The 12,034-nt window shown below is 55.4% G+C and overlaps 2 protein-coding genes across 2 annotated transcripts in view; one reads left to right on the top strand and one right to left on the bottom strand.

The window, feature by feature from the left end:
• Positions 1–2,422, top strand: part of SIL1 (SIL1 nucleotide exchange factor) — a 44,720-nt gene extending 42,298 nt beyond the window's left edge. Inside the window, exons 4-5 of the mRNA XM_014955793.1 lie at positions 119–283; positions 1,894–2,422. Coding sequence (XP_014811279.1) covers positions 119–283; positions 1,894–2,244 — 516 coding nt within the window. The 3' untranslated portion in view covers positions 2,245–2,422. The remainder of the gene's footprint in view (positions 1–118; positions 284–1,893) is intronic.
• A 4,962-nt stretch (positions 2,423–7,384) lies between these two features.
• CTNNA1 (catenin alpha 1) overlaps positions 7,385–12,034 on the bottom strand; it is a 174,976-nt gene continuing 170,326 nt past the window's right edge. Inside the window, exons 17-18 of the mRNA XM_014955789.1 lie at positions 10,307–10,441; positions 7,385–8,716 (exon numbers count right to left, since the gene is read on the bottom strand). Coding sequence (XP_014811275.1) covers positions 8,429–8,716; positions 10,307–10,441 — 423 coding nt within the window. The 3' untranslated portion in view covers positions 7,385–8,428. The remainder of the gene's footprint in view (positions 8,717–10,306; positions 10,442–12,034) is intronic.

Genomic DNA, 12,034 nt, shown 5'->3' with positions numbered 1-12,034 from the left:
GTTTGAATACACATGCTGGGGAGCTCCACACTAATGGAGCATTTCTCTTGTCCCCATGGGATGCCACGAAGAGGTGGTGGCCATGGCCACCATGCTGATGGACCTCTCTCCCCACCAGGCTCTCTTCGCGCTGTCCTCCATGCTGAGACACTTCCCCTATGCCCAGCAGCAGTTCCTCAAGCTGGGCGGCCTCCAGGTCCTCAGGAGCCTCTTCAGGCAGAAGGGGATGGAGACCCTCTACGTCCGTGTGGTGACGCTCCTCTATGACCTCATCATGGAGAAGGTGAGGAACCGGGAGGGAGGGGGTGAGACCTGACCAGGCTTCTCTCCACCTTCATCCCCTCTCCAAAACAAAGGGTTTGAAGGTGGAGAGACGTTGTCCTTGGGCATCCTCACAGGATGAGGGACCCATCCAGCATCGGTGCTGGTCCGTGCTGTTGAGGTGAGTTTCCTCCAGCCCACGGGATGCTGGTGCCTGGGAGAGCCCAAACTGAGCTTAGAACTTTATTTTTCATTAAACCATCATCGCCGTTTCCACCCGAGGGTGTTGCAATAACAGAATGGCAAGGACACCAGCCACCAGCCACCAGCCAAGCGCCGGGGGACCAGCCGTGGCGGCTGGAGAGGCCCTTCCCTCCCTGCACGGCCCTCGCTGGAGCAGAGCCCACAACCTGGAGTGCTTTATTTTCCAATACCTTGGATTGCTGCCCTAAATGTCAGTGTAAAACCCCTCTTTCCTTCCCATCGCTTCTTGTTTAGTCTCTGCGTTTCCCTCACTCCAGAGAATGGGAATTAAATCCACTTTCACTCGGTTTATAGCCAATTTGCCCCGCAGATTATTGCTGCTGTAATACCTGGGTTTCGGGCACGGCGCAGCAACGGCTGCTTTTTAAAAACAGTTGTTTTCCAGGAGACTTTGTAAAGGTGCAAATTATTTTAGTGGGTCTGAAATGTTACCGGGTGCTGGCTCCAACGTGCAGCGCTCCTCTCCATCTGCTCCCACGTGGTCTCCTGGGGGGCATGGAAAAGAACGTGGGTGCAGGGCAACAGAGGTCATCCTCCCCCTCTGCTACACCCCAGCACCCCCTGGGGAGGCCCCATCTGGAGCACTGGGTCCAGTTCTGGGCTCCCCAGTTCCAGAAGGACAGGGAACTGCTGGAGAGGGGACAGCAGAGGCTACAAAGATGATGAAGGGACTGGAGCACCTCTCTGCTGAGGAAAGGCTGAGGGACCTGGGGCTGTTCAGCTGGAGAGAAGGCTGAGAGGGGATCTCATCGATGCTGAGCAATAGCTAAAGGGTGGGTGGCAAGAGGATGGGGCCAGACTCTTCTCAGTGGTGCCCGGGGACAGGACAAGGGACAACGGGCACAAACTGGGACATGGGAAATTCCATCTGAATATGAGGAGGAACAGAAGTGTGAGGGTGGCAGAGCCCTGGAAGAGGCTGCCCAGAGAGGTGGTGGAGTCTCCTTCTCTGGAGACATTCAAACCCACCTGGACACGATACTGTCCAACCTTCTATGGATGACCCTGCTTTGGCAGGGGTTGGACTAGATGGTTTCCAGAGATCCATGGAGCCAAGGTGGTGTTCGTTAGGTGCTGAAGGAACCTGTCCAGGAGCCCAAAGCAACAGATTTTGGGTCTTCTGCTGAACTTCTTCCCCCTTTCAGGGCTGTGTGATGCCAAACCTCTTGGTCACCAAGAGTTTTCCAGGATTGCTCCCTGTGGCCAACTTCACGCATGGGCAGCAGGGAACCAGGACGCCACCTTGTCTTGGTTTTCCGTTGCAAGTCACCTTCCAAATGACATACATCCTGTTGTCCCATGATGTGTCACCTGGAAGTGGTTGCTCTCCAATAGGGATGTTAATTGAGGTCCCACCACTTCCCACAGATGCTGCTGGAGGACTCCCAGCACGGAGATCAACCAGAAGAGAAAATCCAGCAGTACCGGCAAGTCAAGCTGGTCCCGGCGGTGGTGGAGCAGGACTGGTGCGTGGTGGTTTCCAACCTGCTGGCCATGCCGGAGCACGACACGCGGGAGAAGGTCCTCAAGACGGTGGGCGTGCTGATGGCCTTCTGCAAGGAGCGCTACCGGGGGGACCAGGCCCTCAGCACCACCCTCAGCCTCCTGCGCAGCGAGTACGAGGAGCTGGCGGCGGAGGAGCAGCGGGAGGGTGACAAAGATGGCTACTTCCAGGAGCTCCTCGGCTCCGTAAACACCATCATTCGGGAATTGAGGTGAAAGGAGGTGTCGGTTGGGCTCGATGCCAGGTGGTTCTGGGCAGCAGCCTGAGTTTTGGTGGCACCGGTGTAAACGCACTTGTGAATAAACTGTGGGGCTGAGTGAGACCCCGCCGCTGGGCGAGGGTGCCGACAGCTTCCTCATTAAACATCCCCATCTGGGGACACGTTTCCTTTTGCGTGGGTGCTGCTGGAGAAACGGGGCTGTGCCTCGGAGGGACAACAAGGCAGAGTCTCAGCTCATGTTGCCTCCAGCTGTGGTACCTTCTGAGTGTTCCCAGTCCGTCCGTGGGATTAATTGGGGTGGGACGGGCTGAGGGACGTGGGACAATCTCCACTGTGCCCAGGGAAGTGTTTGTTGCCACAGCGATGCCCCGTGGTGTCTCTGATCTTCTCTTTGCCTCTGTGGGACGTGTCTGAGCGCTTGGATGGCACCATTTGCCTTTGGATCGTCTGTGCTCGTGCAGGAGATCTGAGCATTGTCTCCTGGAAACGCTGGTTGGAGGAGCTCTCTGGAGGTCTCATCCAGCCTTCACTCAGAGGAGGACTGTCCCTCGGTCAAATCAGTGTGACTGTGACCACCTCCAAGAAGCCCAGGTCCACCCTCTTGTAGGTCATGTAGCTCCACCATGGCAGTACTTCTGCTTCCCCCTCTGCTTGGAGGCCACCCACCTCCCAGTGGTCTGGGGGTCAAAACATCTGAGCCCTGGGGTGGTACAGCCACAGGACCACTCCTGCCATCACAGGGGCCAACTAACTGCCTGGTGAGACACACTTTGGCTCACAAACCATTGAGACTTGCTTGTGGATTCTTGCCCTTGGAGATGGCTTCAAGGGTGATGATGTCTAGGGCCTGAAGGTGGCCAACCATAGATCTTTCATCCATGATGTACAGCACCCTCTCCTTTCTGTGCTGGGCTGGGTGTGTCCTGTCACATACCTCTTCCAGGTGCAGCTTCTGCTCTCTTTCCTCTAGGCTCAGGCCCCCTTCCCCTATTTGAGGTCCTCTTCACGCTGGATGGTCCATTGGGGAAGGTGTTCTGCTCTGTCTCGTGGGGCTGATTCTGTCTCCACACATTGTCCTTCCTCAGGCGAGGCACCAAAGGTTGGGTGATGGCCAATGATTGAATAGAAGAGGAGAGGAAGAGGAGGAAGAGCTCTGCTGTCCACCCTGCTGTCCTCTCCTCGTCCCATGTGTATGAGGAGACCCTTTCACACCAGGCTTTTATCTTCTCATGGCCAACACAGCCGGGGTGACGAGTGTCCTGCCTGGGGACCACCCCCAGCTGCTGGTGCAGGTGCTGTTCCCCTGTGGTGGGGACCTCCCACCCCCCATGTCCCAGGGCAGCTGCCAGCGGAGGTCACCCCCGCCAGGGTTTGGGGTCTGCAAAAATGGGGTCACACGCGTCTTGGTGGTTTTCCACCCGTGGTGGTGGTTTTCCTACAGCTCTGAAATGGGGTGGCAGCCCGGTGCTGGCCACCAGCTCAGGTGGCTTCCAGCAGTTTTCCCACTGACCCCTCTTCCCGGGTGGGTTTTTGGGCCCGTCCCCCCAGCCCTGAGCTGGGGCCAGCGCAGCCTCAAGGGCGTTTGCCACCGGGGCTGTGATTTGTCCCCATGGGGCACCCCCAGCGCGGGCGCCGTTGGCCCTGCCCGGGGCTCCTGTTCTGGCTCCTGTTTGCAGCGCCTCAGTTGTCACTGCTAAGTAGTGGGGCTAATTATAAATATTGATTATTTTTCTTTTGGCCTTCTCTGTTTGGGTTTTGAGGCAGGTTGTTTTCCTGGGATTAAAAATGAGCTTGCTTTTTTTTTTTTCTTTTTCCTGAAATGCATTTCCCAGCCAGGGTTTGCTTTGTAGGTTAAATATATAGATATATATATATTTATATCTGATGCAATGGGCAGGGTGAGCTTGGGAGGAGGCTGTTCTGCACGAAGCCTGAGCCCCCTGGGCGATGCTGGTCTCCACCATCCCTGGAGCTGGGGGTTTCTCCTGGAGCCCTGGACCTGTTCTCCTGGAGCAGGGGCTTCTCCAGCGCTGCCCGGCCCCGCCGCGGTTTCACAGCTGGATTTAACGAGTCGGGGCAGGTTTAACACCTATTTAAGGGCTGAGCAGCAGCAGCAATGGGGCTGGACCAACCCTCCCTGTTGAACCCCCAAAGTCAAACCCTACTCTCTAATCCTAAAAGTCTTAAAAAGGCCTGGAGCTTGGGGGGACCGGAGGGGGGTCCTGGTGCTGGGGGGTCCCGGGGCAGATGGAGACCCTGGTCAGGGCTCCCCAGAGGGAGCAGGCGGCTCCGTGAGATCCCCCAGCCCCAAATCCCCGCACACAGCGAGGGGGCAAGGGGCAGGGGAGGCTCATCAGCCTCCAAACTGCACAGCGCAGGGAAACATTTGGTGCTGGAGCAGCTGATGCCCATTAATGGGGTTTTGAGGTTTTTTTTTCCTCCCCACCCATTTGTTGGGAGTTTGAACCCCCCGCCCATCACCACCCGCTCTGGCCTCCCAAATAACTGAGTATTTGAGGTTTGGCCACCTCAGTTTGTGATCCGGGTGCCTGTGCTTTGCTGCCCGTCCCGCTGTTAGAAACTGCAGCTCGGGGTGCTGTGACCCCCACCCCAGCCCTGCACCCACTGGGATCCCCCCCCCAGAGCCAGGGGAGCCCCTGGGGCCGGGCAGTGGCAGAGCTGGGCTGGGCCAAGGGCGGGCACAAAATGGCAAAGAGCTGGGTGCCAGGGCTGCGGATGCAATTAAAGCCGCGTAAATTCAGCGTGGGGCGATTAAGAGACGTTTCGGGAAGTTGGACTGAGGCGATGGGAGGGGGTTTGGTTCCACTAATTCCTCCAGAAGATGATGTGGGTTCTTCCCCCCGCGTGTCCCTGTGCAGCCGGGTCAGGAGAGCTGTGGGGCTGAGCCTCCCCGGGCGCTGCCACCCCACGGCACCACAAAAACCCCAAACCCCTCCTCTCCTGTGGCTGTTCCGGTGCGTTTCGGGCAGGGAGCAGCTGCACCCACTGCCGTGGGGAGGTCCCACGTTCCTCCCCACGGGTCCCCTCTGTCCCCAGCCCCCAGATCCCGGTGATTCCTTCTCCCCGTTGCGGGGGGAGCGACGCGGAGCTGCCGGGGAGGGCGGGGGGAGCCCCCACTCATCGCCCACCATCGGGGAATGTGGCTGGAGCCCCCCCCCGACCCCCGGTATCCCCATGGCTTTTCTCCCTCCCGGCAGAGCGTCCCCTCCAGCAGCCCCAGCGGAGACTGACTGCGCGAGCCCTTCCCCGCCGCTTAATTACATCAAGCAGTAATTACTGTAATTCTTTTCAATTGGCTCTCTAATACAGTTACAGCTTCGCGGGCGTCCGGACCCCCCCCGCCCCCCCCACTGCCCCGTGTCGCCGCCGCTTCCACATGGGAGGGTTTGATGGAGCCTGAAATCCCCCAAAACCCCTGGGATCAGCCCCTTCACGTGTGTCTTAAAGCTGTTTCAAAGCACAGCCCCCTTACCCCGGCTCTGGGGGTCTCGGGGCCGAGCTGAGGCTGGTGCTGCTCTGGCACCAGGCTCCTCTGAGCTACCGAGGGTCCTGGTGAGGCCTCTCCCCACTGAACCCAGTCCCCCCACGTCACTGGTGGAGCCCATCCATCAAGAGGGGCTGCAGGAATCACCCCGGCTCTGGAGCCGAGCTGTGCTCAGGCAGCGCCTGTGGCAGCATCTTCAGATCATGGGATGGTTTGGGTCGGAAGGGTCCTTGAAGACCCTCCAGTTCCATCCCCAACCCTGGGTAGGGACACCTCCCACCAGAAGCAGCACAAGGACCAATACCCACCTCCCTGGTGCTCCCACCACAGCACAGGGACTGAAAAATGGCATTTAACGACCCTCAGCCCTCCCTCTGCTCCCGGGGGGACACGGCGTTTTGCTTCCTCCCTGGAAATGGATTCTAGTGGAGGTGTCCTTGACCAGGGCTGGGGTGGAACTTGATGATCTTTAAGGTCCCTTCCAACCCAAACCACTCTGTGATTCATTCCTAAAACACAGCAATTAGAGAAGCTGCAGCCATTGATGATTTACCCTGATGCCCCCCCTGAAACCCCAGTGTGACGCTCCGGGGAGGAGCAATTTTTGGCTAAACCAGAGCTCGGTGAGAGGGGGCTCTCGGCCTCACCCCCCTCAAAACCACTGTCCCTTCCGTGGGACCAGATCCCCATTTGCTGCCGACTCGATGCTCGAAGTTTGTAGCATAAAATAAACTAATATTTATTTAAAAGCTCAATGTGCATAAATTTGGCTGCACATCTTAATACACGGGTTGGGTTTTAGAGCCCGTTAACAGTCGGCATTCGGGGGTGATGCGTTTTGAAGAGCCTCCGACCAGCCCAGGGAGTGAAGCCTTGGCGATGATTATATTAATGCCAGGAGAGGAAAAAAAGATCATATTGTATAAAAGCAGTTAATAATTATGTATAAAACAAGATCTGCTTCATTATCTGCTTCACCAAAGCTTGTGTGTGAGCGGGAGGAGCACCCCGAGGCGGCGCCTGCTCGGGTGTTCAAGGTGTAGGGAACGGAGCGCGTAACGCAGCTGGTTTGTGTCTGTGCTCCAGAGGCCAAAAAAGCTTGAAAACATAATAAATTCAGCAAAAATATCCCGAGGACTATTTAGCTTAATTCTGATCAGCGTTTTGGTAACATGACGGCAATAACCTTGATATAAGTAAATTATAAGCTGATGAAAATAAATAAAATTATAACGTTGGGCTGCCAAGGATCAGCTCTAAAACGTAGATGGGGTTTGAAAACACGAACTGCAGAAGCGGCTGTTTCCATTTCCATGGGAGCTTTTTCCAGCAGCCTCAAAGGGGCCGTGACCCGGCGCCTCCTCCCCGGTGCTGGGCTTCAGTGGGGAGCGTAAAACACACCGAAATCCCTAAAATTTAAATAAGACAGCGAAATTATACCTTGTAGCTACGGCTCTCGCAAATAACGTACAGTCTAAATTACAGCCTGAGCAAACAGGGCTCGGTGCTGCCGCTGGAGCCCAAGGCGGATGCGGAGCAATTAGGAGAAATGAGTACAGAGCTCATTTGCATGTGAATGGCGGGGGGGGGAGGGGGGCCGAGCCGGCTCCATTCACACACCACAATGCACCAGCTGGTAAAAGCAACTTTATTAGTGTCCCGCAGCAAAATACATTAGTAATTGGTAGCCAGGCATTAAAACTCCCGTCCCGTGTCACACAGAAGTGACCGGTCGCCTCCACTGTTGTGTGTTTTAATGGGTTTGCTGGGGGGGGTCCCCAGAGATGTGTGAAACCCCCTCTGGAAAGGCTGGGGGGAAAGTAGCCCTCGAGCATCCCATACACAGCGTGTCCCCTGCGCCGGGTGTGCTGTACACCAGGTGTCACATACACTGTCCCATACACTGGGTGTCCTGTACATCAGGTGCCACATACACCAAGTGTCCCATACACCCAGTGTCCCATGCCCTGGGTGTCCCGTGCTCCAGGTGTGCACAGAAACAGCCCGTCAGGCAAAGACCTTCTCTGGCCACCCAGGACCCGGCAGCACCAACCACGTCCCCACACACCCCCCAGCAACACCCAGCCCAGACGAGGGGACATCGCTCTTCCCGATGGTTTCCAGTCCTGGTCAGACTGTTCCCTGCTGTATTTCCCTACCCCTCTGAGCGTTACAGAGCTTGTTCCCTCTCCACCCCAGCAGCAGGAACACACTCACACATACAATACTTTAATTAATTATTCTTTTGAGCAAACAGATCTAATTTTCCTCTCTTGATCAGACTGAAGAACAGCGGTCTCCGAGTAGCATGATTCAGCTGTTAGTGTTAACCGTTAGTGTTGCTGTAAAATCCTCTTTGGTTACAGAATAGTTTATTTAAAGCAAGATTATACAAAATAATTTTCTGCTAGAAATACACCCCTGTGCTCTAAAAGCAACCTAAATCAACACACTCCCTGCAGGCTGAAGCTGTATCGATAGCACTTCCCAATTTTGAGTATTTCCCCCTGTAATCTAAACAAAGTTATCAAAATTATATTAAGTAAATACATTTTGAGGAATAGTAAACTTTTGGAAAAAAAAAAAAAAAAAATCCTTAGAATATTAAAAGTCGAGTTCTGGAAGGAGCAGTAGTGGCTAAAGGAAAAAAATAACCGAGACAAGAGACCTCTCTTTAAATACTCTCCATGGCCTTGAACTCGCTGAGGGCCTGCACCGGGTTGACGTGCTTCTTCTGGGACGCTCGCTTGATTTTGGTTTGGGTCTCGTCCTGTTTCTCCCTCTTGACCAGGGGTTTCTTCTCCGGAGCCTTCATCTTCCAGGAGACGGCGGGAAGATTGAGGGAGGCCATGCCCTGGGACTTCTGGTACTTGGTGGAGGCCACGTAGGAGGCCTTGACGGTCTGCACCACCGCGTTCATCAGGTTCTTGGCAGCTTGGATGAGAGACATGGCACTGTCCACCTGCCGGGGGGAACACCGGAGTTACACACCAGAAGAACCACACAAACACACAAATTCCAGAAAACACGACACTCCTGGGCCGTAAAAGCGCCCAAACGGTGATTTTTCTGGGTTTGCTTTTGAAATCTGAGGTTCCAAATTCGAGGCTGTGTTTTCCTTCGGACACCGAGGGGTAAAAACCCACCTGGTGCCACAGAAACCAAAGCCCAATGTTTGCCCCGATCTCTGCCTTTTCCACATTCAATCCCAAAGATTTGTGTTCTGCTGTTTGCTTTTGTGACTAAGCTTTAACAGTAGCTTATGCTCTAATGAAATTAATAAAGCTGTAGTAATAGCTTAATCACCGATAATAAATATTTCAATCACCCTGGGTAGGAAGCTGTATTGGAAAGGAGGGGCTGGAACTGCCTCTTCAGCCAGGCCTGGAGCCCCCCCCATCCCTCTCCCTGGAGCCACCATCCCAGGGGGTTCCTGACTGACAAGAGCATTAAAATGAGAGAAAAAATGCATTTGCTTTATTGTTTGGCAGAGCTGAAGAGCCAGAAATGGTGGAAGAGAGAGGGGAGGGCCACTGAGTGGGAGCCCACTCCTCCGGGTGGGATCTCAGCTCCCAAGTGCCCATCGCTCGGGGGCAGGATCTGCTCGGGGGTCTCAGCACCTCTGCCCAGCCTCCACAGAGCTCCGCTCCTCTACACGCCTGAGTTCCTGTGTGTAACTCCTGGAGACATCTAAGGAGGGTTTTGGGGAGAAGCTCGAAGCCATTGCTTGTCTAAGAGTGAACCAGGTTGGGCAGAGGCGGCAGCTCCTCTGATGGTGCTGGAACCTTCCACCCCGGGTTGCTCGGGCTGCAGGGTCTCACTGCCCCAGTTACAGCTCTGCTTTCCCTCATTTCCCCAGGGGGGATCAAACTTAAGCCCCCCTGGGGACCAAACATACCCCCCAGGGGATCAAATGTACCCCCCAGGGATCAAACATACCCCCCAGGGATCAAACAAACCCCCCAGGGATCAAACAAACCCCTCCAGGGGGAGGATGAACATGCCAGAAGAAATTAAGAATTTCTCCCAACTACCCGTCGTAGGGATTCCTCTCAGCAGGAAGAATTTTATGAACTACAGTGAAAAAATCACTTGCTAAGGAAGGGCTGGAGGAGGGGAGCAGTCTGGGCGGGGGCAGCTCTCGTAAAACACAGCAGCCACTGAGGGTCCCTGCCCTCTCCAGGGCCCTGCTGCTGTGAAACATTAACATCTCGGGAGCACTGCGGGCCCCAGCGCATACCACGGCCCTGCAGAGACAGGGGGAGGTTGGCTCTGCTGGTTACAGTGATTTAACCCCACTAAGAGGGAAAAAGGGTCTGGAAAAGCAGCAGGTGACACACAGGTGAAGTGGATGTGTCTGCAGACGCTGCTGGGGAAGGAAAGTGAAGTCTTTATTATTTCCCTTTCCAAGAACTTACCTGGCAGCACGATAAACTTTGCCTACATTAAGCCTTTGACTGAACGCTCCAAAATCTCTGGTCTCTCTCCCACCTATGGCGTGTAGTGTCAGAGCTGGGCTCGGAGTGCCCAGAGAACCCCCCTTGGTACGTACCCCAGAGACCACCAGCTCCCCCCCGAGGTTCTGCACTTCGGCCTTCACTTTGCTGCAGATGTTGAGCTGGTGGCAGTAGAGCGCGATGCGCTGCAGGTAGGCCAGGAGGTCCTGCTTGCAGGCAGAGTCAGGGCACTGGGGAGACAAAGACAAAAAAAAAAGCTTTGCAATCACGGAAACCGCAAGAGAAACCCTTCAGGGAGAACCAGACAACTCCACTCTGCGACGGGGAGGGTGCTCCAGGGATCACCCCCCTCTCTGCTGAGCTTCGGGGTCCAAAAGATCACTGAGAGATACCTGGGGGTCACTAAAAACAGATAAAAACAACCCAGAAGCAATAAATGGGGGCTCAGAGCACGGGGGCAGCCACTGGGCAGAATCAGCAGGGCTCCTTTCAGTGACACGGATGCCCTTGAGCTCCCTGTGTGGAGGAGAAAGAGGAGGAGGAGAAGGAGGAGGAGGAGGAAGGCCACCCAACCTTTGCAAGGCAGCTTTGTTACCCATAAAAGGTCCTTCCCATACACCGGCCAGGCCACAGCAGCGACCATTTGACACCCAAGGTCTCAAGGCCCAACAGGCAGATGTTACCAAATCCAGCTTCAATTCCCCATCTTAAAGTCTCTCTTCTCAAGCTCGGAAATGATAAACCCGACAGTTGCTCAATTATATCCAGCAAAGTAGATATTTCCCCCACTTTCTCAGCAGCGTGGAAACTCGATTCCTCGCCAGGCATGAAATACAATTTTTAAAGTGCCTGCTGAAGCACTCAGCCGTGAGATAAAAGTAACTTTTTGAGCGTTGCGATGGAAAGAGGGCGCAGGCTGCGGGGCCGCGGGGCGGTTCAGAAGGTGTTTCCTCGGGGGAGGTGAAGGTGAAGGCCCAGCCCGTGCTCTGCCGGCCCTAGTGACGAGGTGATTAACGAGCCCAACGAGGTGATTAACGAGCCCGTCTCAGGCTGGATTTCAAAGCAAGAGGAGCCGTGCTGAGGGGCAGCCGGGGTCCCAAACGGGATCTGCCAGCCTAAGACAAAAAGGCTACAGGAAGCCTTTTACCACCCCGGCCAGTCCCGCGGTGTCTGGAAACAGCAGGGAGGATGGTGGCCATCAACCAGAGAGAAACGGGCCATCTTCAACCTGCTGGCACCCACTCAACTCCACACACCCCTTGCCCACCCAGCTCTGGTGCTATTGGATGAACAAACCCTGGGGAAGCAGCACGAGGGGGCAGCGAGGGCTCCCTGCACCCAGCGAGGGGCTACAGACACCTCCCAGCTGGGCAGAGACTGGGCAGGTCACACATCTCGGGTGGTGCTGCAACCTCTGCCCAGGACAACACATTTTAAAATCAGTCAGGATATATCTGTGATGGCAGAAGCTGTGGCTGTGGGGATGCAGGGGACACTACGGTCTGACAGGTCGTGTTCATCACAAGGACATGGAGCTGTTGGAGTGGGGCCAGAGGAGGCCACGGAGATGCTGGGAGGGCTGGAGCCCCTCTGCTGGGAGGGGGGGCTGAGAGCGTTGGGGGGGTTCAGGCTGGGGAAGAGAACAGTCTGGGGAGACATTATAGTAGCCTTTCAGGGGCTCCAGGAACGATGGGGAGGGACTCTTGATGAGGGAGAAAAGCCACAGGACAAGGGGGAAGGGTTTCAAACTGAAAGAGGGGAGATTGAGATGAGATCTGGGGAAGAACTTGTTTGGTGTGAGGGTGGTGAGAGCCTGGCCCAGG

This window comes from Calidris pugnax, unplaced genomic scaffold, assembly GCF_001431845.1.
Source record: "Calidris pugnax isolate Ruff unplaced genomic scaffold, ASM143184v1 scaffold228, whole genome shotgun sequence".
Lineage (NCBI taxonomy): Eukaryota > Metazoa > Chordata > Aves > Charadriiformes > Scolopacidae > Calidris > Calidris pugnax.
Note: the sequence above shows the minus strand (reverse complement) of the source record. Positions and strands in the feature narration are given on the sequence as shown.